Below are 20,750 nucleotides of genomic sequence, written 5' to 3'. Positions count from 1 at the left end.
GTCAGCATTAGAAAGGGCCCTTGTCTTGTGGGAGCAGTGCTGTGTATATCCCACCTGCTGTATTTGCTGCACTTATAACTCTGTGGGGTTTAGCCACTTCACATTCACATTGCTGTGAGTATGGGAGACACCTTTATCTCCTGGGAGGCCTCTGACACTTCTGTTGGAGTTGCCCATTGTAGCAGGAACTCTTCAATCCCTTGGAAATTTGTCTATAGCACAGAAACCAAATACATTTCATTTTTCTGAAGAGCCACCAATGATACTCAATTAAGGCAGCTTTCTTCACACTGCTTGGAAGAAGCTGGGCAGGAAAACCTGTCCAAGGGTCCTCGTTAAGGCTAATTCCAGTTTGCAGTGACAACAACGTCAATCTGAAGGGGGGAAAAATGAACATTGTGAGACATTATTTTTAATCTGAAGAGATTTGTGAGGGCTCTAAGAATTGGATGCTTCTTTCGCTATCAGGTATGCAAGGATAAATTCTTGTAGACCCTTACAAATTTTATCTTCCTATAAAGCACTGTCATCTTCATTCTGAGTTTTTTTTTGTTTGGTCAGTCCTTTCAGAACCCTCAGCTCTTTCCCTTCCCACTGTCTGCTTCTTCCAGGCAGTAATCTAGAGACTGGTAAAAACCAGATGTCTGGTAAGGTTATAATCTTTCTCCCTGCAGTACCTCTGCCTCTTGTGTATGACTTAACTTCGTTGCAGCCACCTGAAATCTCAAAGAGAAAAACTAGTTCCCCTGGATGACAGACATTATCTGTTTTCCACGTGAACTGAAGTCTTTGCTCACCTCTGAGACAAGCAGATTTTTAGATCAAGAAAATAATTACAGACAGGTTTTCTTTTGTGCTTGCCTAGAAGGATAAGGAAGTTCAGAAGGACAATTGCAAGGAAGGGTTTTTTTGTCCCACAGATGTTATTTTGCTGTCAGCCCCTTCTGGGTACAGTGCATGCCATCTTGTGGACAAGTCACATTATGCCTGAGTCCTTGAGACAAATATTTAAAGACCACGATATTTTTCTGTGTTAGTTATTTGCACCTCAATGCAAACAATGTTTCTTCTTGGGTGCTTGTTTTTCAATTGAAGTTACTTGAGTTTGCTTGGTTATGAATCACTTGTTACCAGCTGTAAAACAAAAAAAATGTAAAATTCTTTGCACTTTTCTTCTTAATTAAGTTTAAATCAATGTTCTTCTGGGAACAAATCAATCCTAAGAAACATCTGTCACTGCAGCATAATTGCTACATGCCAACAATGAGAGGAAAATAATTTTAGAAATGCTCCTGCTTCGAGAATGAAAGCAAAAATATTCTTCTTATTACAGTCATCATCAACTGGTACAAATATTTTTATTTGAAATTAAGACATCTGTACTCTTTGTTGACCTATACTAGTTTGATTCTTTCTTGGTAGAATGCAAGTGACAACTCTTTAGACACTCTTTAGTGACTGAAAAGTCCTTTACAAATGCAATAAGGAATCATTTTACAAGGGAGGCCCTAAAATCCCAAATGTTTGTCAAAATATTGTGCTTGCTGAATGAGATAATTTCCCATTTGTAAAAGTCCTTTAGAGATAGCCCAATGCCTGTTCTTCAAAATTTAAAATAAAGCAATCTTACGGTAAATGTTTCCAAGAATAGGGATGTAAAAAGTAAAACAAATGGTGAAGTTTTTGCTTGAAAATACAATTCTAACATGGAAAAGTTTCAAATAACCTGATCTGACTTAAAACCTAATTTGAACTCGATTTTCTGTTAAAAGAAAAGACTAATTTAAATTTGATTTATTTAATAAAAAATAATAAACAAATAAAGTATTGTCACATACATGCTGATTAAAGAAACATTAAGGTTCATTGTGCCTGTAGCTCTGTCTGGCCTACAGCTTTGGGGTAGATGTTCCTAATTGCTCACGTGGAGATACTGGAAAGGTGGCTGATTACCCAGCTTTCCCACCATCCAGGTACAACAGATTTAGTACCACAGGGATGGAAACAGCAACAGATTTGTCAGGCAACTCTGACAACCTGAAAACTCTCAAGGAAATGGCAAAGCAGCTGGGTCAGACACACAAATGTGGGTAACAAATGCTGGTAAGAGAACTCATGACTTACTAAACAAACATCTGGGGCCAGAGCCACGTGTTGCAATATTTGAAGATACTAAAATAGCCAACTCTAATGACAATTAATGAGGTTGTGCACAGTGTGATAATCATAAGGAATGGTGTTTGCTGACCAATGCTGAAAAGTTATTTACAAGCTGGACTAAACTGAGCCATGAATTTGCAAAGAAGTAGTTTATTTTTAGTTACTGTAGATTCTGTTGTGGTTGTGTCACAGAACACATGATTTTGCTGCAGGGCAAATTCAGGAGGAGCTGTGCATACAATCAAGATTTGCAGAATCCGTGCATACAGCAGATGAGCCAGCTCTCACAATCCCACCTGAGGGTCTCTAGTTCTGTTATCTTTATTACTGATCTTTGTAAGCATATTCAATAGTTTATTGCTTGCTTTGCTTATCACGAAGGATTAGTCTGAGAAGACAACAGTTTCATTCCAACTAAGGAAGGCCCTAAACATTTGGCATCCAGTTTAACAAGCCACTCAAGGCTGCAAGCAGATTTGGAGAAGTGCTTTCTTAACGTGTAGCAATGGATGACGATATTGCATTTCGCCATGATTAGTCATCCTTTTGGTGAATGGGTATTAATCCTCACATTGCTGTTGCTGTTTTAGCTCTGTAGCTATGACATAGGGCTGATTTGGTCCCCAGATGATAAGCTTCCTGGCTGACTGCTTCCTACAGACAACCAGTATCAAGTGACAAGATATGGTATGTAATGTCTGAGTTTCTGGAACAGGAACTGGCCCCTTCTGAGCCGAAACTGTTGGCGTTTAATTTGTATGTGGACTGGAGAGATTCACTGGAATGTCTTCAATGAAGGCAGTCCTGCCAGAGGTGGGGAATTGAAATGCTAAACACCATGGCAAAGCTATTCTTAAATCATGATCTAAGTTAAAAAAACCAGAGATTATAAAGCAATACAGAATTCAATATCAATAACTTTGCAATTACCATAACTGCTGCAAGCATTACTACTGCTAAGTTCAAATGTTTATTGCATAAAGTGAGAGGAGCACAAGACAATAAATGCTTATTGGCATCCAGCTTTGCATAATAATGTGTGTGAGTGATGCTAGAAACAGACTTTCAGAGAAGTGGATATTTGAAGCCCTAAGGAAAGCCCCATCAGATAACTACGAATTTTTAGTAATATGGTCTTAATCTCTATACATATTTCTTATTTCTTGCCTATATCCCAACTAGATTGCAATAATTCTGGTGCCCAGATGACAGCTGTGTGAAAATCAGAATTACGCACAAGAAACTACTGCATCATTGCTCTACTCATTTTAGATCCACAGAATTGGATCAAAGCAGTTAATTAAAACATGTCTTGTGCTGCCTTAAGCAAAATAGCAGGAAGTTTGAACTTCAGATTTAGATCAGTGATTTCAGTGGTCAGATACAAGAAGAGCTGGCAAGGCTGATTTACACGCAAGACTATACCACAGCTTGGCCAAGCAGCAGATCTGGCATTGTTCTGCAGAAAGGGCAACGAGATGGGATTTTTGCACCTCTTCATTCAGCAATGGCATCAGAGCAGTGGAAATCATGCTTCAGTTCTGTCTACAGGAAAAATAATCTGGCAGCTTTGTTTTTAAAATCACATCCTTCCTGTACCCTGTCAAGGGAGTAGGAAGATGAATTCGAAGGGTAAATGGTTGGAGAATCATAATTTTTCCTCTCTGTTTTCTCATGTCATTAATAGATAATCCATCAAATAATGGATGACTTAATCAGGACAGATCTGCTGTTTTTAAATGTGAAGCTTTTCTATCATTTCTTTTTGGTTGTTCATGCTAGGAGAACCATTACTGGCAGTGAATGGTTATTCTCCTTGTAATTCTTTACATGAAGTGCCAAATGTTCAGGGAAAAAGAAATCTATCATTACCTCCTTTGACACCACGCTGCTGTCTCGCTCTCTAGGGGAGATGATATGATTTACATGCTTAAAAATTTTGCTGCAGTGTGAAACAGTGCTTTGCAGTCTGGCAGCTGCTATTAGCTGTTATGATGATCAAATAACACTATGGGAGCTGGTAATTAAGAAGGAAGTAATACTAGAAGGACAGCAAAGCACTAATATTTAGGTTTGGATTAATTTAGCAATTCTGTCAACCAATTGCAACCCTGGGGGATCATTTGCAGTTTTAGACTAGATATGCTACTTCTGTTTCACATGGTAAATCCATTAATATTCCTGTCTTCCACAAGCATATTACCCCACATACAACCAACCTGCAGATGAAAAAAAGAGGTCTCTTTTTCCTTAGTGATCATGCTAAGAAGGGCTCGTACAGTTAGGAGGGTGCACGCTTGGGGTGGGAGATGTTTAGTATCTGGGAGAGCTGTTGTGATACCTTAAACTAAGAGCTGGCCTGCCTGGGAAGGGGACAGTCTGTGATCCTGTTCTGTTGAGGCAGGGAAGGACACTCTGTGTATCTGCCTGGCACATGGACAGCCTCTAGGGGAAGGAGTTCCCTACCTGCCAAGGCAGTAAATGGGCAGCTGCAGCTCAACAGAGAGAACAGCAGCAGCCAGGAAACCTCAGCCCCACCAGAGAGCACCAGGCACAAGTGTCTGAGTGGCCGGCGGGGTGAAGACACTGGAAGAAAATGGGAACTGAGAAAGAAGAGGATTTTGTGCAATATAACGTGTCTGAGAGCTGACTTGAAGTCATCATTTCTCTATTGTGAGGGGGTTTTTTGTTGTTTTTTTTTCCCTACCAGTTCCATACCGGTGTGGAGCAATAGCATAAGCCATGATGCTGTCAATCACGGGGCATTTATCTTCACAAAGTAGTTTCTGAAAGGGAGGGTGTATTTGTAGTCTCTCTAACCTCTCTCTCTTTTTTCTCCCCCTGTCCCCTCTGTCACACACAGAATTTATTTGGGGATAATTTCAGTTGAAGATATTAGCTCCCAAATGAACATTGCAAAGCCTCTATCACAGATTTTTTTTTTTTAAACCAAGTGTTGGGGAACCAGGGTTCAAGGTAACCCACTTCCTGGTAGTTTTGACCCCAGGCTCTGCTCTTGTTCACACCATCAAACTGCACCATACTTTCCCATGAATTTGGCACCTCTTGACGTCAGACTGTTTGACAACTGCACGTCAGTATATTTGTTTATATTGAACAGAGCTAGTGCTCACCCAAGCAGAAACAATACAGCAGTGTTACCTAGGCCTGCCTCTGCAAGCTGTTAATGATTGGGTTATTAGCTCTGAAGCATTTTGTGATCAGGAGTTCTGCAGTAATAGTACATGAGAGGAAGTATATTATGGCTGTGTTTATTTTTAATTATTGTAGATGCTTCTACTTAAAAGTAGCCTAGAGAACAAAACTGTACTGTCTGACAGTACAATCAAAGTGCTGAAGCTACTACAGAGTGGGTCTGGAACAAAAATAAGGTGACATTAAAGTTTACTTATTTTACACACTAAGACCATACTACAGTATGTAAAATACTGTAAAATGTAAAATGTAAAATGTACATCAACTTCTGAACTTCATTTAGCTTCTTTGGTGGAAAGTTACTGCTTTGGGAACAAAAGCTAATAAATCCAGCATTCATTTTTGGGGCTAAACTGACATCTGCTGGTGTTCTGTAATACAATATGTGCAATTAGCGTGATGACCAAACATATACTGTATTCTGTGTACTTTTCCCTTTCCATGGTGCTGTTGGCAGCCCCGGTGATGACTCAGGAGAGCTCAGAGAGGTGTAACAGTGGATGGAGCAGGTGGGGCTGCCCAGCACATCCTGCCACGGGACTGGTGATGCAGCAGAGCTACTCGTGGTTACCTCATACTGCACTCACACTTCAAGCTTCTGAAATTGCCACGTGGCCTTTTTTTCCTATGATTTTTTAAAAAGAAGTAATTTTTATAATCTTCAGGTACACAGCTCATGGGGGCAGGGGAAGAGGTAAAAAAGATGTAGCAATTTCTAACCAGACTTCCTCATTCACGCCTTGAGCTGGTGCTGCCCATGTCCCCACCCAGTCACCTGCTCTGCTGCAGGAAGAGAACTGCCGTGGGTTCCCACACGGGCAGCAGCTTTGGGGAAGCTGTGCTACTTTGCTGGGGGAGCACCCTGCCTACCCTAGGCAGGCTGGCAGGCTGCAGCTCTATTCCATCAGAGTCTGAAATCTGGCAGAAAATAACCTCCCTTGCGTTGGAGATCAGAGGGGCTGGAAGCAGCTGGGCTTAATTTCTGATTATTATCAATTTGGTTTTGTAAGTCTGGTTGTGTTTAATAAGAATATTCACAATCACGAATTCACAAATAGTGCTGTTTTACTGAAGAAACAGCCCCACCCTTCACCCCAGACACCAGGCAGTGAGTGTTTAAGCCTCACTCAAGGGAGGTGTAAGATAAGCAAGCAGCTCGACTCAGCCCCATCGATTCTCCATAGCAAACCTGCCATTTTTCCACAAACTTACCACTGAAAATTGGGAATAAAACTCCTTAACACCAGTGTGATATTAAGAAGCAGGCATTACTTTATTACAGCTGTCAATACATGGAGGGAAACTGCCTAACCTGCATGGTTGGCTCAAGATAGCACACGTACTTATTAGCCAGGATATACATATTCGTCAGAAAAGTGTTACAATTTGTTACTTAGGGCGGCCACAGAGCCCCTAAAGTGGATTGGGCTGACTTGACTTGTTACTAAACTGTCAAAGTTCCGCTGACCATTACATAACATTCTGTTAACTGTGATGTCTGTGCTGTTTGCAGCAAGCTCCCAGATCCTGTGGTGACCTGGCCAACCACTGACTGACTAAAAGTGATTCTTCTTTTGCCCAGTGCCATCCAGCAAAATGTCTGGAAAGGTAGGAGCTGGAGAGTGGTGAGCTGGGTGGGAAGGAGGGCGGTTAGTGAGGGGAAATACACTCCTGTACTGGTACATGGATGCTGACCGCCTGCTGTACTGGGACATTGGATGGAAACAGTGGTAGGGCAAAAAGGAGAAATGTTGCTGGGGTCCCCAAGGAGGAGCATGAGCCAGCCTCTGATTAGATGCAAGGAAAAACATGGGAGAGAGCATGGCAATTGCAGTAAGAAGGCTTCCAGTTGAAGATCATGCCTTATTTTGCCCTGGGAGATGTGTTCAGTCATGGCCTCCCTCTCCTCTGGCTTCTAAGCTGCTCACAGCCACCTTGAGAAGGGGATTTAGTTACTAAGAGAAAAATTATTCCATTTTTAGTTAATCCAGGGCACCAAAGCCAAAATTACTCATGTTCTGCTCCTTAGAAAAATAATATATAATGTGATTTCTTGAAAATGATGTAAATTTATTGACCTCTAAGTCTAGTTCTAATCCCACTGAATGCTGCTGAATCACAGTTTATACTTTCTCCCTGCTACCCCTGAGTCAGGGAATGGGAGTATTCATGCCCTCTATACTCCAACATCGATGACATCCCCAAGCACCAGTACCTGCAGGTGATTCAGTAATTACTGTGACTGCAGAGCTTGATGTTGGGCTCACTGTCACTGGGATAAGAGTCCCTTTTGTCCTATAAAACCTGACTCCTTGCTCCAGGATGGGTTTGAATTGAAGCTTTGTGCATGTTACTCAGGGAGAGGTCCAAGAAAGGATTTAAATACAAAAATAGGACTTTAACCAATTTTAGATGCTTTCAGCCAAAAGGCCTAATGTTCAATCCCTGCTGAGCCCACAGGGGTCATTGACTCCCTTCAGTCCGAGGTAGATTCACCCAAACTACAGCATATGAAGCGATCCCTGTTGAATCCCTTTCAGAGATTTGGCCAGGAATTCACTTTTTGTGTTATCTTGGAGCTGGAAAGAGAAAGGAGTGACATACTCCACGTTTTCCAAAGACTGAATCCAACTTAATTGCTTGTAAAGGCACTAACTAAAATCACTGAATCTGTTGAACGTTTTGTTGATCATTTTATGTGCTCCTGCACGTTGTCTGAAATAACTGATTTGGTAACCTACGGGGCACTGTAGAACCAGGGGAAGGTTTTTTTCCTCAAGTGTTACAGAACACGGAGCCTGGAAAGTTGAAGACCACTGGTTTGTCAATCTGTGAGCGAACTCCTGGCAAGAGCCGCGGAGTTCCCGGTCCCGGGGACTGCCAAGTGCGTCAGGAGTGATTGTCCTTCCACCCAGTTTTCCCGTTCCCCGCCGTCCGCGCCCAGACGCGCCTCTCCCGCTGCCGGTGGGTCCGCGGGAGCGCTCGGGCGAGGCGGCTCCTCCGACAGCCGCGGGAAGGGGAGGAGGAACCGCGGGTGGGGACGGGACGGGACAAGCCCTGCTGACGGGGGTGCACCCGGCGAGCGGAGCGGAGCGGCGAGCAGAGCGAGGAGGGTCGGCGGGCACGGCCCGGAGCGGTAAGGGCTGTGCCCGGAGCCGGGCGCGGGCAGGGCAGAGCAAAGCAGAGCAGAGCAGAGTAAAGCAGAGCAGAGCAAAGCAGGGCAGAGCAGAGCAAAGCAGAGCGGGGGGCTTTGCTCCCGGCCCCGAGCGCTGCCCTTCCCAGGCCGCTCCCGGCGCTCCGGCCGGGCCGGGGGAGCCCCCGGGGCACCGCGGGCTGGTTGGGGCTTGGGCACAGCGGAGACCCGGGACGGGACGGTCCGCACAGCGCTGGGAGCCCGCGGGCGGTGGCTCCTGCCCGGGGGGAGCGGGCTCGGGGCCGGCCAGGCAGGAGTTTCGTTTTCCCGAGCGTTTTGGGCGGCAGCCGGAACAGCGCCTTGGCTCAGGGAATGCGCTCGGGAACGGCTCGTTTGGGACGGGCCCTGCCCTGCCCCGGGGAGGGGGTGTCCGGCCCCACCAGCACCCAGGGTGAAGCCGCTCGCAGGGTTATTCCGAGACTGTTGATTACTTAGCTTATTACGGGGAGAACGCAGCGTGTGGTGCTATTTCTACTTCTGTTTTATACCAGTATAAAATTCCGTGTGACCTCAGTGCCATTATTTGTCTTACTAAAATAATAGTATGTCAAAGTCTTTTTTTGTTTGTTTGTTTGTTTGTTTGTTTTTGTAATTATTACTGAATTTTATTCTCTCAAAAACGCCTGAGAAGTTTAAACGACTTGAAGATAATATTTCTCAGCAAGTTGGCCAACTAGGAAGTTGTTGTCCAGAGTTCAGATAACCAGGGTGGTGGCCCAAATGAGTGCTGTGTTAGAGCTTGCTGCCGTGAACTGGAAAAGTCCCCAGTACTCCAATAAACCTGTATATCCTGCTGGTTTTTTAACAAAAATTCGCTTCAACTTGTGTTTCATTCCAGGTGCTGATCGGTAGCTGTCTTAAACTCTGCTGTGCAGGGAGCCCCTCTAATTACCCGTGGTGTTGGAGGGCAGCTTGGCATTTCTAGTGAAGAGAACTGTTTAGAAATTGTTTAATTTAAGGATTAAATTGTGTGAATTCTTAGCAAGAGATTATGGGAAGGGCAACAACAGATTTGTTTGGCTAAACTGGGTTAGGAAAGCTTTATTTGTAAGCAGTTCTTTACTGGGTGGGTTGTTGGTTGGTTGGTTGATTGGTTTGTTTTTTACATACCAAGCAGAGGTGAGTTATTACCTTCTTTTTCCCTTGTCCCCAGTGTAATATTCAAGTAGTGACCCCGATTGTGAGACACATGCTTGCACTGATTGTATGAAGTGATAGTTCAGTCTCTCAGTTCACATTTAAAGCAGAAGAGACATTAGAAAAATGAAGTTGAAAAGCTGAAGTTGTGATTACCTCCACAATACTCAGTATTTTGAAGAGGTTTTTTGTAGTCCTGATGTCCTCTTGATCTTTATTAGGAATTTTCATTTTGATAGATAACTTACAGGGATTCATATGTGCTTTTAGTTTTATACTATTCACTGTAGTACTTTGTAAATGTTATATATATTACAGTTTTGAAACTTTAACTTTAAAAAAAGGCAGGCATAAGAGAGGTGGTTGCCATGCCAGGGTTGCCACAAAGTACTGTGAAGACCTGAGACCTGTTTGCATCTGTCTTCAGTAAAGGGGGAAAAAAAAAAGGAAAGTGCAGAAAAAGCACAGTGGTCATTTTTAAATAGAAACAGTTGTTCAAAAGCAAGCAGTGGTAAGAAGTGAACATGCAACATAATTTAAAAATAAGTATTGAAAGTTAAATATCGAGGCTAGAAGTGTTCACGTTGGAAGTTATGATCATGATCATTTTGAAATCTGTGAAGGGGTGTTGATTTCTTAGAACTCACCCTTCAGTGACGCAGAGCTGAGGATGGTCTTTGGTCGAGGGGTGTCTGCAGAGCAGAAGTAGCTGTGTTGTGGTTTAACCCAGCCTGGCAACTGAGCACCAGCAGCTGCTCATCACTGCTCCCTCAGCAGGACTGGCTGAAGAGAACTGCAAGGGTAAAAGCGAGAAACCTCATGGGTTGAGATAAGACCTGTTTCATAATTCAAATAAAATAACAACAACAACAACAACAACAACAACAACAATAATAATAATAATAATAATAATAATAATAAAGTTGTAATGAAAAGGAAAATTACAGAGAGAAATAAAACCCAGCAAGTGATGCAAATGAGAACAATTACTCACCACCAGCAAACTGATGCCCGGCCCAAGCAGCATTTCCCTCCCAGCCACCTTCTTCCTAGATTTATTGCTGAGTGTGATGCTGTATGGTCTGGAATATCCCAGCTGGGGTCAGCTGTCTCAGCAGCATCCCCTCCCAGTTCCTAGTGCACCCCCAGTCAAAATCAGCCACGGTGACTGGAGGTGGTAGATCCTGATTCAGCTCTGTAGTTTAGTCACAAGGGGAAAACTTTTCTAAAGAAAACAGAAGGTCAGTGGTTTTTAAAACTATAGCTGTGGGATACTTGATAATACAAAAACTGTCACTAAAACTTACTCAGTTTAGACATCTTTGGCTGCTGTCTTGTTCCCTTGTCAGTCTGCCAAAGCTGCAGTGTGAGTGTGAGAATGGTGGGAAGGAGCAGTGCCTGTCCCCAGGGTTACCAAATTACTGTCCCTGCCCACACACTGTGCACGTAGCCACGTCTGTCCTTCTGCACCAGCTCCTGGTTACTTAGTTTGTCTGAGCTACTGTAAATCCCACACTTGACTGAGTACACAGTTCCCTTTCTAACAAACATTTTCACATTTCCGCTTAGTCTACTGGGAAGACTGTTGGACTACTGAAATGTATAAACATTGGTGTTTGCTGATGTATCACCACGCCTCCAGTGCAGCAGATTAGCCCTGTGTAACCTGGAAGGGTGAACAAACTTGTGACAAGGTCTCTGCAGAAGTGTTTATGTCACTGAAATCCTGATGAAAGCTGTGCTGTGTGAGGAAGGCAATCGCCGATATTCCAGAGACTTTTTCCATGCTCCAAGCATGGAAAGCAGAAAGACGTGTGTCGTTGTTGGGAACCCTGCATAGAGTGACTCCAGCCCTAACTAGATACTTAAGACTGAAATTCTTTTTCTTTGCACATTGACTTTTGTCCCTGCAAAGCTCTCTGTAGGCTGAAAGGGCTTTTTGACTTGAGAAGCATAGTCAGCTAAAGTGTAAAATTAAGAGGTGCTCCCTGGAGCCTGTTTTGAGAACTTTGAAGAATGACCATGGAAATGTGTACAGGAATGGGCTTGGTTGGAGAAGAGCAGACATGGATTGCAAGTGGATTTGGTTTTGTTGCTTAGAAATAACACTTGCTTTGTTTTTGAGGTTTGCAGTCTGGAGATGTGTGTCCACAGAGCCTTATCCTTGTAGTTGAGGGTTTAAGGGGGAGATTTTTGGATGGTGAGTGAGGAAAGGCTGAATAAATAGCTACCAGAAGAGGAACCACCAAGAATTTTAGATTACTTTTTTTTCTTTTTGATATGTGGACAGGTGGCACATATGATAAGAGGGATAAGGACTGGCTGCTGACTCAGCAGAGGAATTGGCTCACAGGGCTGATGAGGCACTGAGAGTGACTGGCTGCATAGCTTAGCTCTGCTTGTGCTTGCCTGGTGTGGTCAGAGTTGATTATTCCCAGGTGGAGTGTGGAAGAAAAAGACAGCTGATCCTGGAGGGCAGCAGTGTCCACATGGACAGGTACAGACGTGAGTGGTGAGGAGGCAGCATGGACATTGTCAGACCAGCAGAGGGATGAGTTAAGGCTAAAAGTTTGGAACCATGATAGATGGGAGTTTCTAGAGCATCTCACAAAAATACAAGAAAATCAAGCTTGTCTTATAATGGTCAGAAATTCATATGTCTTGTGAAGCAAGGGGGAAAATAGTCACGAGCACTAATAAAACCCAGTTTCTTTTTGGTATCAAGATACTGATCCAGAGTCTGCACTGCACTAGGTGTACACCAGTATTTGGGACAGTGGGAGTATTGAATAATCATACAGTTGCTGTTGTTGCTGCAAGTCTGTACTTGAGATGAATTAGTGCTTCTGTGACCTGAACCAAGCTGGCAGCAGTGGAGGCAGTCCAGCAAGTGGTAGTTTTCTGGAGGATTATTCTCAGTGAAGAATTCATTAAAGCAAATGAACTTGTTTGGTTTCCATCATGAGTGGTATCTTTTGCATCAGTTTTGTCATAACTTAGTATTTAGTCTTTAGTGCTTGGATACAATCAGAACTAGACCTTTGTAACCTTTTTCTAGAAGAATAAACTAACTTCTGTTTCCTGGATTGTTACAGAGTAATTTAGGTTGGACAGGTGTTATTTGGATCAGCCACCTGCTTAGGACCTACTTAAGTGACATTGTTCAAGGCCCTTGGACTTTGTATGCACCTTTACTTTCACTGTTACATCTTTTCATTCCAAAGTGTGTTTCCTACTTTTGTTCTTGTTATGGAATTATTTGGAGCCAGATAAGGTCCTGATGAGGAAATTCTGCATTATTATCTGGCTTGTTTACTACTCCCCTTGTTTGCTTCTGGTAAAAACTCCCTGGTTGTAGTTTCTGTTTCCTTCCAGCCAATCTGTTCCGTGCCCTTGTGTGTTTTGCCTACAGATTCTGCTGGTATTCCTAGGGGGTGTCTTCTCGGACCTAAAGATTAGGTACCAGAGTCATTTGTGGGCAGCAACTTTGTGCTGTGTGTAACAAAATTGCAACAATCCAAGTAAATTTTCTTACTGCCTGAGACTTTTTTCCCCCTTATTTCTCTCTCTGCCAAGTGCAGGCTGTGCTGTGCTCTGTACCACCTTGAGGCCTGCTAAGGTAAAGTCCTTCAAATTGAGGGCTATAGCTTCTTGGAATAAGCTTGGGCAGTGGGAGTATGTGAAGGATGTCATATCCAGGAGAAGGTGGTTGGGCTGGGAATAGGACAGCAGGAGTACAGAGCCTGACAGGAGTTTCTGAGACAAGCTGTGAGCTCTTAGGTTTGGATGGCAGTGGCAGAGAGACAGTGGCTTGCCTCTTGTGCTCCTGGCAGCCACATGGATCTTCTGGTTTTGTTCTCAGTGGTGTCTGCTCCCTTGCTCAGCTGAAGTCCCTCGCATGCTGTGCTGTTTGACAGCCTTCCTCTGGCCCCGTTTCTCCTGCCAGCTCCTCTGCTGTGCCCCCAGCAGGAGTTGTCAGCACTGTCTTCATCCTGGGCAGAAGCCAGGATGTCCCTGCTTGAGATCTGCTCTCTTGTACACAAACATGAATAACCAAATTTACATACGTCTTGTTTCTTTTCATCCCCCAAACACACTATTCAATAAAAGTCCCTGAGATAATGAAAGCTGCTAAGAAATCTAAGAAAATAACCAGTTGTTATGCTCTTATAAAAAGCATGCTTTGTTGATGATATTGCCACCTCATTCATCACTTGGGTAGCCAGATACAGACTTGCTTTATTTTCTTGTCCTTGCTTTATGTTGTGGTTTAACCCCATCCAGCAGCTCCATACCACAAAACTGCTCACCACTCTCCTGGTGGGGAGGAGAATCAGAAGAAAGCAGGATCTGTTGCTTGTTGGTCTCTGCAGCCAGCATAAGTAACTAATCTGCTTTCACTTCAGTAGAATGGTTTCTGAATGCTACACCTTTTCCCCCCCTTTAGGCCAGCTTGGTTCTGTATGCAGAGCAGTAGAACTGCAGAAAGGAATGGACTGGAGGGGTGCTTTGTCCCAGTGTTCTTCCAGTGTGTGCATATATTCCAGATACAGATTGCCCTTCCCAGATAGTACTGAGTGAAAAGATTTGCATGAACACAGAGTGATTGTGCAACAACAGAATGGAATGTGGCTCTTGGAGAGCTGTCTGATGGTCCTTAAGAGGAGAAAAAGGGAGATGATGAAGTCAGCAGTGATGTTCCACAGAAAATGGTGGGCAGAGTATAGGAAGTGCGTAGGTGGGAAGGAGGAGAGGAAGTCTGCACTGAAACCACAGTTGTTTCTTTCCATTTTGGGAAAAAGCCATGGTCAGCATTCTTATACTCTGGAATGAAATAAGAATCGGTGCAGGAGAGTTGCATTACAAACTCATTAAAACTTTGTTAAATGGCAAAAATGGCAACCTTAGATATATTTGAGGGTCATAAAAGCTTTGAGTAGAGTTGGATATACTCAATTGTTTGGGTTTCTTTTTCCTTCAATGTAAATATTTTTTATTTCGAGACACAGCAGAGATAAATACTGTTTTTTAAATATTTGAGCTTCATTTCAAACACTCAGGCTCATGTTGGCTAGCAACTACCACGTGGCCTATTGTACTATTTGATTTTTCAGGTGAACAAGAGGGATCAGAAATACTGTTCTTGGAGAATTAGGAGACTGCCAGATAGATGAGTATACTAATAAACATGCCCCACATCCCTGTTTTAGCACTTTTAACTTAGAAAGGGAGAACTGGTATTTACTGCCCTGTGAGAAGGAAGTGGGAAGTAGGCAACAACAACAATGAAATCAAGATCAACCTTTAATTCTGTCAGAAACAAATACCAGTCAATAGACTTTATGCTGGTAAAGGTCCATTTTAATCTAGTTATATTCTTGCTTCTGAATTGAACCTAATTATTTACTACTTGCCCTTAATAAATAATGTCTTTTGTTACAATTTTCTCTCTACTATGTTTTAGATACCATGTCTGCTCTGAGTGTCAACCCTGTCCCATCTGCACCACCTTCTTATGAGGAAACTGTAGGAATCAATATGAACTACCCTCACCCTTATCCTGTTCCTGGCCCTGGACTGAAGCCAGATGTGAAGGGAATGAACCCTCCCCCATACATGGGACAGCCTGGACCAGCAAATAACCCCAGTAAGCCTCAAAAACTCTTCTGTACCTCAGGCTGAGGAGGTGTCAAGTGGCTGTGTGACAGGTGCTGTCAGAAGATGAAAGATCTGGTTCACAGGTGTTCACCACCTTCCAAAAAATACTTTTGAAGGGAATAACGTGAACCAGTTCTCATGAATCCTTCAGTGTGCACTAACATCAATAACATCATTTGGCTTTCTGCAGTTTTTAGTGCACCCTTATTCTTAAGACAATGTATTTTGCATTAGCAAATGCCACGGTGGTTTCTCTTTGTCATTGTGTATTTATCTCATTGCTCTGAGCCCCTAATATTTCGAAGTTATAGCTGGTTCTGGCTCAGGGGAAATTGCTCACTATTCCTTTTTTCCTTATTTGCTCACTGATTAAACGGCACATTTCTCTGCCCAGTTAGAGTTCAGACGGTGTATGTGCAGCAACCAGTGGTGTTCTATGACCGCCCAGTTCAGATGTGCTGCCCCTCCTGTAACCAGATGATAGTGACACGTCTCTCCTACGAGGCAGGAGCTCTGACTTGGCTGTCCTGTGGTGGCCTCTGCCTGCTGGGGTAGGTCAAGTCCAGTTTCCCCCTTTTTTACTTCTTACCTGACCTTTTATATTTCTAAAGAGTAACAGTGCTCTCAGCTTTGCTTTGTCTTTCTGTCTGAGGCCTGAGCCTTTGTGGTTCAAATAGCCTACATCTGCATTTATGTCCTGTAGGACCTTAAAGCAGCTCTGGAACACTATAGACTCCAGAGCCATGTGTGTTCTTCCCGAAGCTTCACGGCACCAGTTTTACTGATGGATTTCACAGGAAATATATTTTAACTTTTTGTGTATGGAACAAGTGGCAAACCAGTATTTTTCTCTTTTTCTTTTTTCCTTTGCAGGTGTATAGCAGGCTGCTGCTTGTTTCCATTCTGCATTAACGCTCTCAAGGATGTGGATCACACCTGTCCGAACTGCAATACTCTTCTTGGTGCTTACAAACGTTTCTAGGCAGTGTTAAAACATTGATTGATGAAGTTGGTTAGCACCTCTACAAGCCCTCTCTGAAGCTTCATGGAGGCTGCTCGTTTCTGTGCCTCTTGTCACTGGAAACCAATAAAAAGTAATGTTTCTTACTAGGTTGTTTGAATACAAGTTTGCCTGAGGGGATTTTCACTTAGGTCTGTAAAAAGTCTACATAATCTGTATGGGCCACTCAGTCCAGCAGCAGCTGAGAGCAGTGGAACATTTCCCTTTTTGCTTTATGCAAAACAGGTTGGCGATGTTCTGCAGGTAATCTTATCTCAATCACGTTGCACGTTGTTCTTGCTGCAGTCTCAGCACAGACCGAGAGGAGGATGCCTATGGAGAACTCTTTAGGCTCATGCTTGGTGTCAATGCTTTGGCAACAGCACTGTTTACACACTGGCAGGGAGTTGCCTCAGAGACAGGTGCCCTTCTTTGACAAAAGAAATTATTTGCTGGCATCTTTTCATGAGCACTAGAACTCACTTTAAAGCTTGGAAGAGAACCAAACCTAAAGGCTTCTTCCTTCTTGGAGGTTGCTTTACCAAATGGACAACTCAGGTTATTGTGCATCAGTGGTGATTGAATCCAGTATCTGAATTTTCTTACCAGTTTCAAGTCTCTAATCTGCAGTAACGGTGTTCACACAGGAATTTTTAAGAGATACTTGTCCAGTGTTTGGCTGGAGTTTTTTTTTACCATTGACTGCAAGTCTGTGAAGTGTTCTCTTCATCCCAGAGAACCTTGGTTATAGCATTGGAAAACTTCCTTGTGCATTTGTATAAGTCAACTGATAGATCATGCACAAACCTCAGCCTTTCTTAAGGCTTGAATTCTGCCTGAAAAACATTAGATAAAGGACCTGGGCTTCTAACTGTTGATCTGCTTGTTAATTACTATTTCTTCGTTAAGAAGGCTAAATAAATGTTTGTTAAGAAGTTTCTCTGACTTGTACTATGATTTTTTTAAAATAAAATAAAAGATAAATTTTGTTTTCAGATATGCTTATTTAAGACAATAATCACAAAAAACTAGGGAATGAGGCTCTGAAGGTTGAAGTAATTTCCATGTCATAAGCAGCAGATTTGATGCATTCGAATGATACCTGTCCAGAAAAGGCAGACAGGTGTTTAAACAAGGCTATGATGGTAACACTGTTAACCTCTGCAAAAGTAAAAAACTAAAATAAATACAAATAAAAAATACTGCATTTACTGTTCTTGCCAAATGTGCCTTCTGTAAATACCTGCTATAAGTTAGTTTTTCAAAAGTCTTTCAACACTTCGGGTTTGAAATCCAGTAATTCTGTAGATCACATACAACCTCTAGGCCTCCTGTTAAGTAGTTTCTGTAAACTGCTGCTGCTTGTGAGTCAGTCTGGTTTAAGAGCTTCCTTGTGCATTTGGAAAAGGTTTCTGGTCTCCCCATACCATAAGAATTTACATCAGTAGCTACTAACTGTCAAAAGAATGAAGGAGATAAAAAGCTGGTAGTTCTTTCCATTTCCATGTTGATATTGCAGTACCAGCATTGTGCTTTTGTCTGCTGGTGCTCCACCACAGTGCTCTCCGTGTCCTTGAAGGGCCTGGCTGATGCTGCATTGAATTTTCTGTTCTGGTGGCATAAGCAAGACAAAAGTGTGTTACTGGAAAGTAGCACAACCCCACTGGGTGTCACAGAAAATGTGCTGCTTGTCAGTTTATCACCAGAGCAAGGCAGGAGGAAGCAATGAAGATTGCAGAGTTCCCAAACTTGGTATTTGCTTGCATGGTGGGGAGGATTTTTAGTTCTGTTAGTACCTCTGTTAGTCAATCTGGTCTGGGTAATCCTCCCATACTTTAATTTGGTGAGTAAGTTTTATAGTTGTTATTCTCTTAGCTCCCCTTTTCTCTCCGGAGTGATGGTTGGAAAATCTGAGGTGCTGGCACCAAAATATAGAACACTGACCAAAACAAAAGTGTTTTTCTTTGTTTTATGTGCACAGTCCATTGCTTCTCTTTGAGCTCCTTGTATGGATTGAGAGTGGGACATACAATGTTGGCAGCTCTTCAGTCTAGTTCAGCATTCTGCAGAACTTTCTGCTGCCCCTTCTATACTTAAATTTCCTTAAATGCAAAGCCTGTGTTTGTTCTCTTGCCTATGGAATTATCTACAGAATGCACCACTTTGTTAAACTTATCTTGGAAAAACAAATGCAGGATATAACTTGCCTTGTGTGAAAGCACTTTGTGTTTATTATATTGAAATTATTGTTTGGGTTTTCTTTTAAAACTGACTCTTTTTAAAATAAAAACTTTGTCTTTCCTATCTAGTGGTTGTAATTGGAAAATTGCAACACTTGGACTGTTTCCAAACATATGGAGAGCTGAAATGTTAAGAAATGTTATTACAGGAAGAAATTTTTCAGTGTGTCACTTGGGCCAAGTCTCTGATGAATGGCATTCTCTGCCCTGCAGACCAACTGTCACACACGGAGCCACATGGAAAATGTGCTGTTTCCTGCAACTCAGGCACGTTAAATAGTTTTTCAGTTAAAACACTTCTGGGTAAAACTTTCACCTGCAATGCAACTAAACAAACACACATAAATATGGCTCCACACTCACATACCAGTAACCAGTGGAGAGAAAATAGATACCAAATATCACTGTATTTAGTTGGAAAGAATCCCTGTTAATCAGGTAAGAATATCCTGGGTTTTTTTTAATGTCTGAAGCATTTTTTTTTTCATGAGGTGCAGAAAATACAGGAAGGTGATGTTAATACCTCAAACAATTTTGTTCTAATGCATTGGGATTTACTTTATTAAGTAATTTTATGGTTATTTTGGTAGTAAGCAAGTGGTGAACAAATGGTTTTTCTTCTGTTGGCAGATACGGAGGTGACATGCTGACTTTGTGGGCTCATCCTATTTTCACAAATAAGTAAGGAAGGGACATAGGCTGTCTCAAATCCTCTGGCCTTCCATGACAAATTCAAGTGAAGCCTTCCCCTGCTCCCACCTGCATTAGTTTTCCAGGATGACATTGCTTTCTGTTAGACTTTGACAGTGTTATTTCCATTGGATTTCTATTTTTCATAGACAGTCTTACACAGTGTTAAAATTCTGATGAGGCTTGAGCCAGAAGGAAATAAAATTTGATTTGTCATCCAAAATAAAAGCTGTTAAAACCAGTAAAAGCAGCTGATAGCCTTACCAGAGGGAGTTGTTAGCAAGTTCAGTGTGGTTTCCTAAAGTTGCTATTTATTGCAGTGTTTGCGAAAATACTTCTGTCAGTCTAACCACAAGTTCTTTTCTGAAGAAATGAATTGTGATTTGTCTACTCGAACCCAGTTAAACATTCTTCATAACTGAGCAGCAAGAGGTGAGTATTGTCATTCTGGAAGTAAAAACTAAGAAGTGAAAGTCCTGTGACGAAGGTGTGAAGTGTTCAGAGTTCAGGTGAATTGTATTTTATACAATTTAGGATGACTTTTAATCTATTTTTGTGAGAGGAATACCCTCCTGTATGATATGCTGGGTGCGAATCCAGTATAGAAATAAATTTGCCAATGAGCATCTTACTACTTTTTCAAAGCAGGACACCAAAAGGTGCGTGTGAAACCTACTGATTTCAAAGGAAGTGTTTCTTGTTATCACTTGTAATGGATTTTAACAGTCTGGAAATCTAATGTCTGTTTGAACAGGTGGCTGTGTGGTCTGGAGTTGCTAAAAGTAGTTGTACCTGTGTCGAGAATTAACTCAGAATGAGTAGGCGGGTCCTTTTGTGGTTGGCTGCTTGATCGTTGTAACAAAAAAAATCCCCCAAAAAAGCAGCTTCAGCGACCTCCAGAGGAGTGTTGCATTAACGGGTGTGTGACAGGCACTGCTCTGGGACCTAAAGCCGTGGTGCATTTGGGTGTAACTGCAGGGCGGTCACAAAAACATTAGGGGGGAAAAAAGACAACCCCCAAGCAATTTCCACCTCTTGCTCCACACAGCCTCTGAAGCGCCTCCTCCTGGCCGGTGGGCTGTCTTGACAACTAGTTGTACTAAAGTTACCTCAGGCTCGTGCCTCGTAAAATGCTTTTGTTGTTCACAAAGTAGTGCTGAAGATTTTCCTCTCTCTAGGATAATAGAATCACAGAGTCATGAAGGTTGGAAAAGACCTTTGAGATCCTCGAGCCCAACAATTACCCTGACGCTGCCAGGTCCAACACTCAGCCGTGTCCCTAAGCACCACATCCACATGTTTTTTTGAATGCTTCCAGGGATGGTGATTCCATCCTTCCCTGTACAGCCTGTTCCAATGCTTGACCACCCTTTCAGGGAGTTGTAGAGAGAGAGGTCTCCCCTGAAGCCTCCTTTTCTAAACACCTGGGCTGAACCCCCCCAGTTGCTCCTCATTA

General features: G+C 42.7%; 1 protein-coding gene and 1 long non-coding RNA gene across 6 annotated transcripts; one reads left to right on the top strand and one right to left on the bottom strand.

Annotated features, from left to right (window-relative positions):
- Window positions 1-648: 648 nt before the first annotated feature.
- On the bottom strand, window positions 649-6,911 carry LOC116795132. 2 transcript variants are annotated; one of them, XR_004359971.1, is made up of 4 exons: window positions 6,689-6,911; window positions 3,654-3,760; window positions 1,839-2,037; window positions 649-1,134 (listed from the first exon to the last, which is right to left on the bottom strand). It is a non-coding gene; the product is annotated as an uncharacterized LOC116795132 (long non-coding RNA). The 2 variants fall into 2 exon arrangements; XR_004359970.1 differs by lacking the exon at window positions 3,654-3,760 and having other exon boundaries at window positions 1,839-2,046.
- Window positions 6,867-17,361, top strand: LITAF (lipopolysaccharide induced TNF factor). Of its 4 annotated transcripts, none has more exons than XM_032704514.1 (4): window positions 6,867-7,001; window positions 15,171-15,353; window positions 15,759-15,915; window positions 16,238-17,361. In XM_032704514.1, exons 2-4 carry the CDS (start codon window positions 15,176-15,178, stop codon window positions 16,344-16,346), a joined length of 444 nt encoding a protein of 147 aa, XP_032560405.1. In that variant the 5' UTR covers window positions 6,867-7,001; window positions 15,171-15,175; the 3' UTR covers window positions 16,347-17,361. The 4 variants fall into 4 exon arrangements, with proteins under 4 accessions (XP_032560405.1, XP_032560402.1, XP_032560403.1 ...); XM_032704511.1 differs by having other exon boundaries at window positions 15,164-15,353; XM_032704512.1 differs by lacking the exon at window positions 6,867-7,001 and adding an exon at window positions 8,393-8,512 and having other exon boundaries at window positions 15,164-15,353.
- The last annotated feature ends 3,389 nt before the right edge of the window (window positions 17,362-20,750 follow it).

Source organism: Chiroxiphia lanceolata, chromosome 16 (assembly GCF_009829145.1).
Source record: "Chiroxiphia lanceolata isolate bChiLan1 chromosome 16, bChiLan1.pri, whole genome shotgun sequence".
NCBI lineage: Eukaryota > Metazoa > Chordata > Aves > Passeriformes > Pipridae > Chiroxiphia > Chiroxiphia lanceolata.
Note: the sequence above shows the minus strand (reverse complement) of the source record. Positions and strands in the feature narration are given on the sequence as shown.

Excerpts from the sequence above, each read along its gene's own strand:
- LITAF (XM_032704514.1), top strand. The coding sequence starts at position 15,176 with ATGTCTGCTCTGAGTGTCAACCCTGTCCCATCTGCACCACCTTCTTAT. Across the intron at positions 15,354-15,758 it reads TGGACCAGCAAATAACCCCA|TTAGAGTTCAGACGGTGTAT; the intron begins GTAAGCCTCAAA and ends TTCTCTGCCCAG. Across the intron at positions 15,916-16,237 it reads GGTGGCCTCTGCCTGCTGGG|GTGTATAGCAGGCTGCTGCT; the intron begins GTAGGTCAAGTC and ends TTTCCTTTGCAG.